This window comes from Akebia trifoliata, chromosome 9 (genome assembly GCF_017979445.1).
Source record: "Akebia trifoliata isolate Shusen 1 chromosome 9, ASM1797944v1, whole genome shotgun sequence".
In the NCBI taxonomy this organism is placed as follows: domain Eukaryota; kingdom Viridiplantae; phylum Streptophyta; class Magnoliopsida; order Ranunculales; family Lardizabalaceae; genus Akebia; species Akebia trifoliata.
In genome coordinates, this window is record NC_141383.1 from 26,455,320 (window position 1) to 26,471,847 (window position 16,528).

At 34.5% G+C, this 16,528-nt stretch overlaps 1 protein-coding gene across 4 annotated transcripts; it reads right to left on the minus strand.

Moving 5' to 3' along the window:
* Positions 1-2,482: 2,482 nt before the first annotated feature.
* On the minus strand, positions 2,483-7,250 carry LOC147395105 (plant/protein). 4 transcript variants are annotated; one of them, XM_086454621.1, is made up of 7 exons: positions 7,117-7,250; positions 6,957-6,997; positions 6,724-6,781; positions 6,533-6,626; positions 4,447-4,531; positions 4,304-4,369; positions 2,483-2,764 (listed from the first exon to the last, which is right to left on the minus strand). In XM_086454621.1, the coding sequence occupies exons 1-7, from the start codon at positions 7,220-7,222 to the stop codon at positions 2,651-2,653; spliced, it is 564 nt and encodes a 187-aa protein (XP_086310747.1). In that variant the 5' UTR covers positions 7,223-7,250; the 3' UTR covers positions 2,483-2,650. The 4 variants fall into 4 exon arrangements, with proteins under 4 accessions (XP_086310747.1, XP_086310746.1, XP_086310748.1 ...); XM_086454620.1 differs by having other exon boundaries at positions 4,304-4,366; positions 7,070-7,241; XM_086454622.1 differs by having other exon boundaries at positions 6,957-6,976; positions 7,070-7,240.
* Positions 7,251-16,528: the final 9,278 nt, after the last annotated feature.

Genomic DNA, 16,528 nt, shown 5'->3' on the forward strand with positions numbered 1-16,528 from the left:
CAATACGTCCTCAACACACATGTGGGTCTGATTGGGTCAAAACATGTGGAGATATGAACTAAGTGACATGACGGAGAGAAAGGCACGTTCAGATACCATAATAAATTTGGGGTCCAACCCAAAATCAATTGACAACGAGTGAAGAGACCCAGAAGCTTATAAGGAAAGAGAGAGAGAGAGAGAAGACAATGCATATCCAATGTGGGACTAAACTCAACCAAGTTTTGTCTGGTTGAGTTTAGTTTTATAAATAAACATTGATTATAACGAATGATCTATCCTTAGTAAACACCTTTGGCTATCTGACTTCGTATCAAAGATTAAAAAAATAAATAAATAATAGAATTTATTAAATGAATTATAAAATGGCAACAACCCATAAATTATTTCCAATTGAAGAGGCTAGTCACTATGAGGATTTAAAAATTTAAACAGAAAGTGACCGTTTGAGGTTGTTGGGGAAAGAGAGGATGGGTGTGGGACCCATCTGTAAACTTAAATCTATTAAAATTGGTGATTTGGACATACCCCTTCATGTGTTGATGAATATTTGAGATACTCCTATGTTTTTGAACTAATAACAAGCCCCCTTGACCTTATTCTTCTCTAATAAATTAATGAAAAGTTAATTAAATACCCCCAAATTCAACCTTTAAGTCAAAAACCCTTAATTTTTCTTTCCAAAACCAGTCATGTTAACTTTTTAGTAAAACATTTTACCCTCATTTTTAACCTTTAAGGTTTTATCTAATCCACCTTCAAGCCTCAAAAATAAGAAATTTCGAGAATTAAAAGGCTATGGAATTTTGGGTAGAAAAAATTAGAGTATAAAATGGGTTTGATCCGGGTTGGATCTAAGTATATCAACATTCAAATCCCAATTTTTTTTTTTTTTTTTTTTTGGATATGAACTCGGATTTGTATCAGACTTGGATCAAGCTAATTAATACCATATCCAAACTCATCTGATTGATCAACTAGGTTGGTTGCATTGCATTTTACATTAGAAACATTCCTAGATTCGGAGAAATCATCTCTAAAAGATTTGTTTTTTTACATTAAAACATTCCTAGATTTGTTTTTTTTTTTTTTTTTTGGCGGGCTGCACATACTAACCACCCTAGCATGTGTTCATCATTTAAATGTAGCCACTTTTATGTGGAGGGGCATATATACATTTGAAAACCATGGCAGGACTTTTAAGAATGTAAAAGATGTTGGAATTTGGGTAAAAAAATCAAGTACAAAGGGTTAAAGAAAAGATTGTAGATGATTGGCTTTGGAAAATATTGTATGATCATGGTGGGGAAAAGTGAAGATCGGATTTAGAGCAACTCCAACGCAAATAGGCTTATTTGCTAGGTATTTTACTGTGGAGAGTAATTTTGCCTATTTAAGGGATCTTCACTCCAACCGTAGGAACCAAAATGACTCTCCACAAATTCTGCTAAAGTAAAATATTTCGCAACTGCCTCATTTTTTAACGTTAATAATTAGACAGAGAGAAACTCACTCTCTTCTTTTGCCTCTCCTACTTTCTCTCTCTCTAAAATATTTTGAAGCAGTGAGCCTCAGCTCAAGTGTGTTGAAATGATTTTAGATGACTTTGGCTCTGTAAAATTACAGTTGAAAGATGATATAGAACTAGAGCCCGAGTGCGTTGGAGTTGCTCTTACGGTTGTTTTCTTCCTTTTTATTTTACTATGTAATTTTTTTTTGGAAGGTAAGCTGGGGGTTAGGCAGACCCCCGATCAGTTATATTAAATTAACAAAAAAAATATTACATTCTCAAGAAAGATTGCCCTGAGACGTCCCTCTCAATAATTTGACTCAAATCCCTCTCAATAATTTTTCCTTTACCTTACGTAACAAAATTATTATCTAATCCAATGTAACCTATGCTTACAAGGGGATAGTCAGCTTCCATATCAAACAAAAGAATTATTTACCTTCCAATATACGCTAATTTAAAATTATTATGAAAAAAGTCAATGATTTTATTTTCAAAGTTTAGAGGGCCTTTTACAATTGTGACAAAATTAAGGTAGACACTGTCAAACGCAAACATAGATGCATATTTGATATCCTTCGTTTATGATGGCATGTACAACAGATCCCTCAATTCATCTATTTAGAAATAAATTCTTTACTTTATATGATTTCATACTTCTGATCTTGTTCTTAGGGTGAACAATTTTATATTAAATTATTTCAAGATCAATTATTTTACTCAAACTAGGAATCACCAACATTACTCAGATTCAATTGATTTATATATAGAACACTAGTGATTATTTTACTCAAGTTGAAGGCCGTGGGTTCAATCGCAAGGGCTGCATGTTCCCTCAATGTAGTTGAAATTGCCTTGGTTGTCCTAAGGGTTAACCCAGTTTGGTGCGATGGGTACTGCCCCGTACAAGCAATCGGTCCAACAGAACAGACCAACCACCTTACCTAACAGAAAGAAATCAACACAAAACACTGAAAGAAAAGTAGAACAATGTATAAGAGTTTTAAGTTACAATTCATATTCTGCATGTCATAGCTACAAACAATATTTGACCCAAGAAGGAAAAAAACAAGAAAAAAAAAAAAACATGGAGGAGATGAGAACAAGAACGAGAACTTGAACTTGGGAAGAAAACCTGAACTACATCGTCTTAGAGAAAGGGCGATATCCTCTTCGGACAATCTCCTGAATCTGTTCAGATGTCAAAACTGATGCACTATCATGGAATTTGGCGTTCTCCATCTGCTGGTGCAACTGTAAGAAAACAAGACCAAAAAGGGAAGAAGAAATATTATTGGAAATATTTTAAAATAATGAAATGTGCAACAAACTATAGTAAATTAAAAATTAAAATCATCCCACCCAAAATGGCTACATGCCCATTGATTAGATTATCGAATCAATTAAGCTGACTCAAAAACCAGCCAAAACCTAACGGTCTATCACTAACCTACCCTTACGCCTTAATAGAAGCAATGGGTAATGGCAAATAAAAAAGAATGTCATTTAGTTTGGATAGCGATCAATCAGAATAATCAGTCACCAAGTTGGGATACGGGTTTAAAACGGCAAGGGAAAACTTCGGAAAAAATGTAGAAAACGGGGAAAAAACGATAAATATAAAAGAATATAATATAATATATTAGACATTTATTCTAAGTTTTCAATATATTTTTGAGAAAAAAATATTATTGAATATTTAAGTGTGATAACAAATTTATTATTTTTTTTTTTTGACAAGAATAACTTCATTGAAAAGAGGACGAGAAGTCCTCAAGAAGGAAACAAACAAGCTTACCAAAAGAAAAGAAAGCACAGAAAAGAAAACAAAAGCAAAGAACAAAAAAAGAAAAGAAAGCAAGCACAGCCCAAACCAACAACAGGAATCACCCTCTACAAACAAGATCCATCTTATCAGAAAAACTTCAATGAAATGCCCCTTGAACTCTTTGAACTACTTACACCGGTAAAAGAGCAGACCCACAATATTAAAGATAACTTCCTGAACAGACTGTTCCTTTCCCTGGAAGATCCGCTTGTTTCTTTCCTTCCAAAGACCCCATCAAATGGCTGGAGGTAAGAAGTTCCAAGGATCCTTTCTTTACCTTGAAAAACTATGGACTTCCAACTTTCAAGCAACACGCCATAACTGAGCGAGGGGAGCACCACGAGACTTTAAACAAAGAAAGGAAGGACCACACCCGATGGGCCACCTCACATGATAACATGCTTTACCAAATAACTAAAACTGACAAGACATTATAAATTAATCATAGGCCTATAAATAAAAATGATTTATTTTTATTTAAAAAAAAACATGTTTAACACGTAAAAAACATGTTTAAAACGTAAAAATTGTATTTAAAACATAAAAAATTTGTTTTTTTTAAAGTCGAATTTTATTTATTGTTTTAACTGTTAGAGGTGCAAAACATGTTTTAAACGAGACTTTTCAAAGAAGAAAAAAACGGAGACTTTTGTTACTTTGGGTATAATTATAACGTAGCTCATCCAATAATTGAGCTGTTAGCAAATATGAAATGATAGGTGTTTCAAACTACAATTAATAACAATCACTTGCATCTATGGTCATTTTATTGAAGACTTGCAGATTGGACTCTATATATCATAAATCTCAAAATTGGGACGGGGAAGATGGTTGCTCCCCAACCCCACTCATGTAAACCACTTGTTTGGGCATGAATATTTTTACAGTCTACCAAGACTGTAGACTTTATATCAACCCTGTTAAATAATTTCCTATGAGAGCATAAAAGTATAGCTGTCATTTACCGTCTCAAGTATTGCAGACTGGTCATCCGGGTGAAATTTCCGCATATGCTTTAGCATCTCCAACTGCTGCAAGAACATTAAATTTTCTTTTACATTTAAGAGAATATTCCATAATTTGTCAACAATGAATGAATAAAACCTACCTGTTCTTGTAACTTGTGTTGAATTAGCATTTTTTCTTCCAATTCACTGGGTTCAAGCTCAGCTTCATCACAGGCCATCTCTTCCCTGTAATTCGAACGTTAAGTTTAACAACAATCAATAACAGAGTCATCCACTACATCGATCAAACATATCCTAGAGGTATTAATAAACATTGAATTGCACCAGACTAAATTAAACATAACAGCAGATCTAAGGCAATGCCTTGTGGAATTATATGAGATACCATAGCTCATAGATCCTGCAAATTATCAAAGTTTTGTCCCAAAAAATTGAGGTTGGCAGATCTCATTTCGCCCCTCCATAGGGGCGGAGCTAGTAAGAGCCAGTGGGGGCAATTGCCCCCACTCAATATTTTGAGTGATTTCAGATACCTTTGCATTTTTTATTTTAATTTGAGATACTCCATTATTTTCGACTAATGACATGCCCCCTTTGACCCCCTTGCCCCCCACCCCCCTCCATTTTTTGGGTGATTAAAACACCCCCTTTACACTTAAGTGACTATTGGAGATACCCCACCTTTGTTTTCAAACTGATGAAATACCCCCTTTGACCTTTTTTCTTTTCTAGACTAACAAAAAATGACCTAACTACCATCATTTTCAACTTGTAACCAAAAAAAAAAAAAAAATTCTTCCTAAAATTAGGCACCTTCAAGTACTTCAACCTTTATAAAAAAATTAATTTTAATTTATTTAAGTTCAACTTCAATCCATCGTTTTGAACATTGTCTTAATCCCTTCTATAAAACCTTAAAATTTTCTATAAAAAATCTCATCATCTTCTACCTCAAAAACCTCATCTTGTTTTCAGATTTGAAGATTAAAATAGATCTTAAAGTTGAAAACTAGGGTAAAATTTTTACCCAAGAGGTTGAAGATGACCGGTTTTGGGAAGAGATTGAATTCGAAAGGTTTTTGATTTCAAGTTGAAGAAGGTAACAAAGTCATTTACAATTGTCTATTGGATAAGGCTGAGGCCGAGGGTGCATGTAGGCATTTTGGTGGATATCTGAGACAGCCCATGATTTAGAACTGATGACATTGCCCCTTGACTTGGACCTTCTCTCATACAATGAGAAATGACCTAAATGCCTTTTTCTTCAACCTCTGATCTAAAACCATAGAATTTTCTCCCCAAAACAATTAATCTTCAAGCTATTAAACCTTACCATCAATTATAGTTTGTCCCTTCCCACCTCTCTCTCTTGGGAGATTTGATTCATTCTGAATTCAAAAATTCAGAATGAAAGGGCTCGCTTTGACCGTTAGGAGTAGGTAACCTGTTCCCTGTCTTTGTTTCTATTGCATTGTTTCTATTGCATTCTATCTCATCGTATCACATTCTGTTCTGCGATATTTGAGAATCACCGTCAATACCTCGGTGTAGATCCGGGATAATCCTTTGTTCCATTGGGGCTATTTACAACTAGCCATACCCAAGAAAATCCTGGCTCCACTCCTGCTCCCCCCATTTAGTTGTGTGTAAATGAAAAGAAGGATCAAGATTCATAATAGGAGGTGGTTGGTGTTCATGTATATAAACCATCAGAGTACCATGTGACATAGTATTGAAGGACTGTGTTGGAGCCTACCTAGCATATCCCATAAACCATCCAAGTACACCTACTACCAAGACTCATGCATCACTTCATGACCAGCACACAAATGTATTATTGAATGCTTCCTATATATACAATCAGTGGGTCGTCGCCCAAGTATAAAAGTTGACTGATATAACAAAGCCATCACAATACTCAACCAGGCTACTGTGCCAAGCATCACCCATGACCAAAATAAATGCATAACTTCTACCCAATACTGTGTGACCATGTATGCAAGAACAGGTAACTTGGCCTAGGAGCACCAAGCATCCCAAAATAAGGCAAGCCCATTCCATGATGTTATGGACTGCCAATCCCTCCATAGGAACACAACAAACAGATTACTGAATTATATTCCATGAAACAGTTGGTTCCATATTTACTTTTACACCTTAAAACGTTAGAATAACACAAACTTCAAAAGAGTAACAATAAAAATGCTAAAAAGAGTGAGAGCTTACTTTGCAACAAATCCATAAAACTTGATCATCAAATCACGATCATTCTCATAAGCCATATTTACATTCCCCAAGCAAGAAATTCCAAGTCTAGGATCTGTAATACAAACCAACCCAAAAATAAAAAACGAAATATTACTTTTAAGTATAATTCGATCGTGCGGTGTGGATAAAAATTATTGAATAAAACATACCAACACCCATTTCGATAAGTATTTCTTCTTGGATTGAAGTGGTTACAGCGACTGCTTCCTACAAAGGATTATTAAATGGTTTTTGTCAGATTGAGAAACTAATTGCCCAAATCAAAAACCATTTTCCCTCAAAAACCATCTGCCCAAACATTCACCACAACAAATTATAAATTAAAATGCTGAAAAAAGTGAAACTTTAGAAGAGAAAAAAAAAATGCAGTTAGAATTCACACCTGTTTATCCTTCACAGCATCTGCAATCCTTTTCTTCACATCTAATCATCAAAGTAAGAAATATTATTAAAAAAAAAAATCAGAGAGAGAGAGAGAGAGAGAGAGAAATTTACCAGGTTGGGAAGTAAGGAATGAAAATCGATTGAAGAGATGAATTAACTGTTCCCTGGAGAGCATTCCCGAGTTCTGGAGCTCGGATGTAGTCGCATTCGCACCAGAGCCAGACATTGCTGCGCAGGATAAGACTCACTGCACTTCTGTAACATATCTCGCTTCTAATATGCGCCGTTAGTTGAAAGCATAATAAATTAAATTTTAGATGACACACCAAATAAGGATACACACGCACCAAAATTTTGTGGGGGTACCCATGAATATTTGAGATTCTTGTGTTTTCATTTTGATGACACTAGTGTGCCATGCACATAGAAATAATTTGATTTGTGTCTTTTGAAGGTAAAATAGTTCAAAGACCATCGAGTAAAATAAGTCATTAAAAAATAATGTTTGGTTATTAATTATGATTTGTTTAGGTGGTTGTACTTTAATGTTTTCATAGTTAATTTTATTCATCAGAATAATTTGATTAACTTGATTTAATATTTGTTATGAAAATAAGGTTTTTTTAGAAGTTGTTGTCTGGGTTATTTTTATATTTTGATATAAACTACTATGCACATTCAGGATAAGAGATGGCTCGCTAATCTCATATATCAAAATAATTTGATACATTCAGATGTAACTATTTATGATATAATTGCACATTCAAATATGTGATTTATCAAACAAATATACTATAATAATTTACTAAATCGATCAAGACCATTGGGTTGACAGTATTATTTTGTTTAAAATAAATATATATGAGACTAACATGAAACTATCAATAATTTAAATTCATTGAGTTGATATAAAATTCATTGTAGTGAAATTTAAAATGTGTCAAACTATATCAGATTTTCACAATAATTGTATTTTTTTTTTTAACTTACAAACTCCCATTGAACGTAATAATGTTTTTGAAATTATTATCACCCGAAATATCTTCTAATTTAAAAAAATATGAATTACTTTTGTAACTGATAATTTCAAAAGAAAAAAGATGCATTTATTTATTATAGAGATGATATGATTTGATATGTAAAAGTTTAAGCACAATAACAGAAAGTTATTGTGATTTTTATTGACTTTTACTAAAGTCTTGTTTTTGTAAATATTTTACAAATTATAAATTATATCTGTTGTAATACAAATAAGATCTTTTATAATGACTTCATTTAATGGTTATTATTTTTATTTGGTTCATACTTTCACATCTTTTTTTAATGAAAATAAGGGATTTATAAAGGAATTAAATACTAATAGTGTGAAATAAGTATATGTAGATAACATATATATAGATAACTAGTTAAATGTAAGAAACTTTAAAAGTTGCAATGTATAAAAATACAGTAGAATACATTTTTTTTATACAGTATGATACATTTTTTTATATCTCTTATTTATGTTGTAAATCTATGATGTATTTGCATGAGTTTTAAATTTTGATATTTTTATAGTAATAGGTTCCATTGCTTGGAACTCAAGATCTGGAGAAAAGTTGTATGGTAGTTTGTTATCATCTTCCGAAAAATGATAGAGATCATCCTATAATAAAACATTAACAAGTAAAAGATTATTGTCAAACAAGAAATATATATTGAATTTTGAATTCTTGTTATAAAATAATATGGAATAATAGTTTTTCCCTTTTTTCTAAGAACGCTTGTAATACAATGTTTAGCAATATTTGAACTATTGTCTTTTAAGGTGAGTATTGATCTGAAAAAAAAAAATTTATTTGGTATGATGTTATTAGTTAAATTAAATTAACAAAGAGAAAAACATTACATACCCTATAGGTAGAAGTATTTCAACAAGAGCAAAGAATTTTTTAAAGTCAATGATTTTTATGTTCGAACTAAATAAAATATTATATTCTGTTATAAATGAAATTGTACAAAAAGGCTGTAGAAAATTGCGATGGTCAATATGAAGAGGGATACAATTTCTTTCATCATATATATTGACTATGCAACTATTTGAAATATAAATTCGATGAAGAATATTTCAATTAATAAGTCTTTTTTTGGAAAGAACTAAAATAGTGCGAGGATATAAAGAGGGGTTTTTCTTTGAAAGATTCAATTAGTGGATGTAAAGAATTATCTTCTTTTTTTTTTTTTTTTCAGAAATTTGAGTTCGTGGGATCTCCTTTATTTTTGTTCTCTTTTAAGACCTATTAAGGAAAAAATTTGAAGCCTTCTTTATTTTCTTAGGAAATTTCAGTCTATGTGGTTCTGTTAAGTTGTATTTATTTTTTTTTAGAATTCTAACTTCGTGCAAAGGCTTGCTAAGAATAAAAATAAATAATAATAATAATAAAAAAACTCCCAGCGCAACCTTGACAGATTTTTTTTTTTTTTTTTTGGGGGGGGGGGGGGGGGGGGTCTTCCTTTCAACCGGGGCCTTAGGCAACCGCCTAAGTTGCCTTATGGTTGAGCCGGGCCTGTCAAGATCATCAGGGCATTAGCATCTCTATTTTGAATTTTGTGTGTGTGTGTGTGTGTGTAGCTCTTGTTCTGTGGGTGTTTTAGCGACTTCGTTTTAGTGCACTTTTTTTTTTTGTATTTTTGACTTGTCTCTCCTTTAATGAAATTCAATAGTTATTAACTCTCTCTCTCTCTCTCTCTCTCTCTAGTGTAAGCATATAGTGCGTGGAGCATTTTTGGAATCGAGAGATTCTTCTAAGGAAAAGATCGAATGATTAGGTTGTTGATTGATACCTGGTTATCTATCCAATTTGTGTGGATCTTCCATACAATTTTCATCTCATAAAGCAAGAAAATACTCAACTTTCCACCCATTTTTTTACCCTATTTATCCTTGAAATTTCATCCAACACCAAAGCCCAAATAGTTCCAATGTTTTCACATCATTATTGCAGCTCGAAACCCTTCTTCCTGCATCACCCATTCTTGCACTGCTTAGGTTCAAATGAGCCAATGAACTCTTGTGTGAGATCCATGAAGGGGAAGATGGTAATCATTTGGGTGGAAGAATGTTGGCCAAGAAGATCACATCTTAGGGATACTTCCAGCCATATATGCAGTCTAATGCAAAAATCCACGTAAAGATGTGCGACAACTGTCAAGAAGTATGCAATGATCATCCATCAATCAATAGTGGAACTTCATTCAGTCCTAAGTCCATGGCCGTTTGAGTAGTAGGTGATGGACATGGTTGTTTCAGTGCCCCGGACACCAGAAAAGATAATGTTTCTATTGGTAGCCACTGATTACTCATGAAATGGGTGGAGGTATTATCTTAACGACTTTCAAAAAGCAAGACGTAAATAAATTCATCTAGATGCATATAGTGTGCGGAGTCAAGAGTGTCGTATACCATCATAATCGACAATGGGAGGGAATTTATCAGAAGCAAGATAGTAGAGCTATGCTGAAACTTGAGGATAAAACATGTATTCTCAACCCCCAATTACCTGCAAAGAAATGGCGAGGTCAAGGCAACAAATAAAATCCTCTTCGATAACCTAGAGTCAAAAGGGAGTTGTGCAGATGTACTCCATTTGCCGTTGCATTAGTCACAACCCTCATATGCACATACTTAATATGTCAATGAATCCATTTGAGACTTCTTTTTTTCTGAGTACCCAACAAATTAGCTTTTAGGTAGTTTGTTGTATGCTCTCTCTAAGTCTATAAAAATCATTTGAAGGTTCATCGTCTTTTTTCTACATTTTTCTAAGTAGAAAGATTGTTTCGATTGTTGATTTATCTGGAAAGCCAAACTGATTCTGTGATATATTCACCTTTTTTTGTCTCAACATTTGTTATCTTTCCCATAGTTCCATAGTGTGACTCATTAGTTTAACACCCTGATAGTTGGTACAACCAATTATGTATTATATTCGTCCATAGAATCATCAAAATATATTACCCAACGATAAACAAATTAAAATTCTCCGGTTATTTCAATGTAGTTTCACAATTTCGTGGACAAGAAAGGAACATGACCGTTTCTTGATATGATTAGTTATGTGTGTACATCTTTCCCTAACTATTTAACATGCAAAAAATCTTTACTCTTTGGAATAGGAATTGTTAATTATGCATTTTTTATATATATGGATGGATTGTGTAAGGAAGTGATTGATAATCTATTTTGGTTTACTTTTAAATGGCTAAACTGGTATTAATGAACTTCAGGAACAAATTTTCAACCTGAGGGAGGATTTTAGATAGAAGCTCCAAATTTCCACATTCTAGCGTTTTCTTTGTGTAATTACTCTAGACTTGGGAGTCGCATGAACAAGGAAAAGTTTGTTTGAAATGGAAAGAATGTCTTGATTGGGTTACAAGAATTGGAAAAACAAAAAAGAAGGTAAGAGCTTTGATATTTTTGGTCTCCCTTTTGCAACTCCATGATGGGTATCCCTTGTTGTCAAACTTATCTTCCTTATCATTGCCGTGCTTAGTGTTGTTAGGGACTCCTGATCTTGATGAGAACTTGTAAGAGTTATGAATTTATTTAAGCATGTTTTATGTCGGCTACTGATAATGCAGTCAAGTCTCTGTATAGAAAGGGAGTGTTGAGATTACCTCTGTGACATCTTCATCATCATCAAAACTTTGTCCCAAATATCTAGGGTTGGCTGAATGAAATTTATTTTAAGTCATATCTTGTGTTCAACCTCAATCCACGTCCTTCTTCTTCTTTCTTTTTACTCTTTTAGAACTTTCAACCTGAATGTTCATTCTAATTGGGTTGTGATAATAAAGAAGAAAAAAAAAATCAGTCATTTCAACTTGGGTACAACTCATTATTTAACATGTTTATCTTACGGTATTTCTGATATGAACCCATGCTGTGATGTTCAATGTGGATTTGAATGGTGAGATCATGGTAGGAGAACATTTCAGGAAAACCATGTCAGACCAACCTATTCGCAGTACTGTCACAAGGACTCCTGATAGTAATCTCACCCCTCAAAGAAACTCTGTTGGAAATGGAACTTGTCCCAATAAGGTGTTTGTATCTGTCTCTGAAATCAGTCTTAGAACACAACCCTCGCAAGTGCCACCTCCCTCAAGACCACCACCTAAACTAATTATTAAACAGGGAGAGTCCAAGAGATTCGTGGCTTCAAACCTTAATGTTTCTGAAAATTCTTCGCTTGAAGGGGTTGTAATGGTTCACCACCGTTCTTTGATGTGGAAGTAGACGCAAGTTCATCTGGCTGCAGCCTCTGCAGCTGCAACGAAACAAACAATGGAAATAGCTCATGCAAGACTAAAATGTGCAAAAGAATCAATGGAAAGAGAGAAGAGGGGGGGGGGGGGGGGGGGGGTGTTGAAGGATGACTTAAAAGGTAAGGAAAGAAAGGAGAGTGAAAGTACTCTTGAAGCCCACAGATTCAAGGAAGAGAAAGCTCATGAATCATTTGAAAGAGAGAATGGTGAAATGAGAGGTCTTGCCAAGGAGGGAAGGAAAACAACCATGATGGCAGCACAGCTACCTCTTTCTTGATTTTGAAGCAAGGGGAAAGCTTCCAAATGTATCTAGTGAAGCTGTATACCAAAAGCACGTGAAGGAATCTAGATCAACTCAAGAATCTCATCAGCAGGAGAGTGGAAAGTGTGGAGAAACAATTCTACGAGCTCATAAAAACAGATAAGTTCAGTACAGTTCTGGAGGCCCCTGAGAAGGAAAAAAGTGAGGAAACTTATGCCAATTACAAAAGCCTATGAATGTGATCAAAATGAGAAAAAAGCAGCTGAGGTGGCCTTTAAGCAGCCGGAAGAAAGTTAAAAGCAGCTTGTGAGCAGGAAGATGGGTGGATATTTGAAGTAGTTAAAGAGGTACATGAGAGGGAAGAAAATGAAAAGAAAATAGAAGAGGCTCATGAGCAGGAAGAACATGAGAGGAAACTAAAAAAGGCTTATGAGCAAGCAGAAAATGAGAAGAAACTAAAGGAGGCATTCAAACGGGAGGAAATTGAGAAGAAACAAAATGAGGCCTGTGAACAGGAAGAAAATGAGAAGAGAGAGAAAATGGCACAGGAGAGAGAAGCAAATGAGAAGAGGCTAAAGAAGGCTCGTGAGCAGGAAGCGTATGAGAAGAGGCTAAAAGAGGTTCATGAGCCAGAAGAACATGAGAAGAGATTAAAGGAGGCCCGTGAAAGGGAAGAAAATGAGAAGAGACTAAAGGAGGTTGTGAACGGGAAGCGTATGAGAAGAGGCGAAAAGAGGTTCGCAAGCAAGAAGAACATGAGAAGAGACTAAAGGAGGTTCGTGAAAGGGAAGAAAATGAGAAAAGACTAAAAGAGGCTCTTGAATGTAAAGAAAATGAGAAAATGCTAAAACAGGTTCATGAACAAGAAGAAAATGAATAGCGACGAAAAGAGGAAAGTGAGAGGGAAGAACATGAGAAGAGACTAAATGAGGCTAACAAATTCTCTGTTTTCAATCTGAATTTCACCTCACTCACTTGTCCCAAACAAGTGGCAATGACAAGAAATATGATAATGCAGTGCACGACCGGAAAAATGACCAAGAAATGAAATTGAACAGCTATGTAACATACAATCATGCATGCAAATAGACCTATTTAAGGGCCTTGAAGTATAAATAGAATTTTAAGGAAAAATATAATGCTCCAAGGTATTTAAAACATCTATGAAAATACTATAACAATTTTATTTATGTAGTAAATGGGTTTTGACAGAAAGATATATTAACCACACCTAGACTTCGATAGTTCATTTTTTACCTTATCCAATCTTTCGTCCTTTCTTTATATTTCCATTCTTAATCTCCTCATCAATGCCTCTCCAGCACACAAGCATCCTTGAGCGAAACAAGGCTTGGCACATAATGAAATACTTTGAAATTTTTTGGAAGCCCAGGAATTATAAGATTCTTAATCTTGTTACTTTGAGGGTCATAAGAAAACAATGCCATATTAGCACACGCGAATAGAATTTTGCCATCTTTTGCACGCCCACAATTTTAATTACTCTCAGTTTTATCGAGTGCGATATTCTTTTTGATGTCGAAAACTTTGTTCCAAGACTCCATCACACCATAAACCTTCATTACCCATACCTCAAAATGTTCCCAAAAATGATCATCAACCAGAGAAAGACAACCTCCCAATGATCCCAAATGTATATTACCTTTGTTCATTCCAACAACAAAGGGAGGAGGCTGAATCAATCGGAGCTTTTCACCTCTGAAGTTGACGGACACTAGAGAACCAACTTTTAATAGACCACGAAAACCCAACCAATGTAAATTTTCTTCAACTAAAACACCATAATATTCTAGATACATACTTGTATTTGACAAAACACCAATACTTCTCCAAGAATCAGTGACAAGGGTATCTACCTCAACCTCTAACGTTCTGCCATTCCCAACAAATCTAACGACATTGCCAACAAATCTCACTCTTACCATCTTTTGTTGTTTATTTTCAGGATCAAAACCGAATCCGAACAAAACACCATTAAACTTACCAAATGTGGCATTGTCAGGTAACTTGATGTATTCTCCAGTCACAGGATTACATATAAATATGTTTCGATATTCACGATTAACATCTACTAAGCAAATAAATCCATCAAAAGAACCAATTATAACTCAGCTTCCACACAATAAAACTATCAAACATTTGGTACCCAAAACAAAAATTACAAAAACAAAAGAACCAATTATAGACGAAATGAATCCTACTTTGCAATTCAAATCTATCTACATTTGCATACTTTATCTAAGCAATCTTTTCTTACTACATCAAATACACATTGTTTTTGGCCTTCCTCTCACCTTCTAAATCTTTTAAATTACAACAATATGTTTCTTTTCAGTGGGGTTTCATCAACTTCCTTCATTGTATGTGTCTAAATTATCTCAATCAAGTTTCCTTTACTCCATTTCCTATTGGGGCAATTCCCAGATTCCCTCATATGTACTCATTTCTGATTTTTCTTACCTGATTTTAACATTCACCCACCCACCTAGACTCCCAACATTCAGCTCCATGAAAGCATAGCAAGTCTATTGTTGTCCGGTAAAATTTTCCGGAAGCAGTTTCCACTTTAGCCGTCCAGTACTAATTCTAAGGGGCATACTACCCTAAACAATTCCTTTATCCCGCAAAATGAAATTGAAACTCTTCTACAACAAGCAATCCCAAAAGAAATTTGCGATCTTCAGCAACAACGAAAAAAAAATAAAGGTTTATTAAACTCGTTTGAGCTTGTATTGACATAATCTAATCGTAATTCAACCAAAATATAAATAAATTAGGTTACGCAATACTGAACAGAACTTGATTTTCCCATTAGAAGCAAAATAAAGAAACGCAAACATAAACGAAAGAATAAAACAAATTCAATATCTACAAATTAACCTGATTTCCATCCGTACAGTTAATCAAAAGAACACAAAACAACAATACCCAAAAGAACAACTACACAATCAATAAATGATCGAAGGTCATTGATTCCAAAATAGAAGGAGGCTAACTCCCCTAGATACAAACACCAAAAATCAAGATGTTGGTCTTTGGGTTTGAAACTTGACCTTTTAATTCACTCTTACAAGTCCATGCTAGAGGGTAGTCCCCGATTTTCTCTAAGAAACAAATGAGACAAATGGAAGATACAAGCAACATACTAGAATTTTGTAACCACTTTTTATGGTAATTGTGTTTCTGTCTCTCTTAAAAGTAATTACCCATTTCCCAACAATTATAAAGCATTCAAAAAGTTGAATGAAGGAGTATAAACAAGTTTGCACAAAAAAGAAAAAAATAAAGATAGCCGGTACAGCTTCTCACCTTCTAACCTTCCCAGCCTCTCCTCTCTTGAAGTACTTGTCTTCAATTTCTTTTGCTTTCAACGAATCCGTCCAGCACCATCTTATCAATCAGTTTTTGCATTGTAGTCTGATCGGCTTCTCCTTCTAGCTTACTCTGAAGCTTTGTTAACATCACATAATCCATTGAAAGAGCATAATACGGATAGAAGAGGTTAGGTTGGTATAGCGGCGGGTCTAAAGATTCATATGGGTGTAGCGTTGGGAAAGGGGTACTAAAAGTTAATGAGGATTTTGAAAAAGGAATTAGGTTCAAAGCGGGGTTGGGAAATAGAATTAGATTTTGGGAGGACATTTGGTGTGGCACGTCGTCTCTGGCAATACAATTTCCGTCTTTGTACACCTGTTCTATGAAGAAGAACTGCACTATCCAACAGTGTTTGATTGGTAATGAGTCCGGGCCTACTTGGGATTTGGGGTTCAGGAGAAACTTTAATGATTGGGAGCTAACTGAGGTGGCATCTTTCCTGGATCTATTGTATACGTTTCACCTCAACGGCAGCGAACAGGACAAATGGGAATGGACTAGGGCTAAGGATTTGAGATTCTCAGTTAAGTCTTTCTTTAAGTGGCTCACTCCCTCTGCAGAGCGGTCTCTTTTGGGGTCCATCATTTGGTCCAGGTTAGTCC

Excerpts from the sequence above, each read along its gene's own strand:
- LOC147395105 (XM_086454619.1), bottom strand. The coding sequence starts at position 7,184 with ATGTCTGGCTCTGGTGCGAATGCGACTACATCCGAGCTCCAGAACTCG. Across the intron at positions 6,782-6,956 it reads ATGCTGTGAAGGATAAACAG|GAAGCAGTCGCTGTAACCAC; the intron begins GTGTGAATTCTA and ends AATCCTTTGTAG. Across the intron at positions 2,765-4,303 it reads AGTCTGCAATACTTGAGACG|TTGCACCAGCAGATGGAGAA; the intron begins GTAAATGACAGC and ends GTTTTCTTACAG.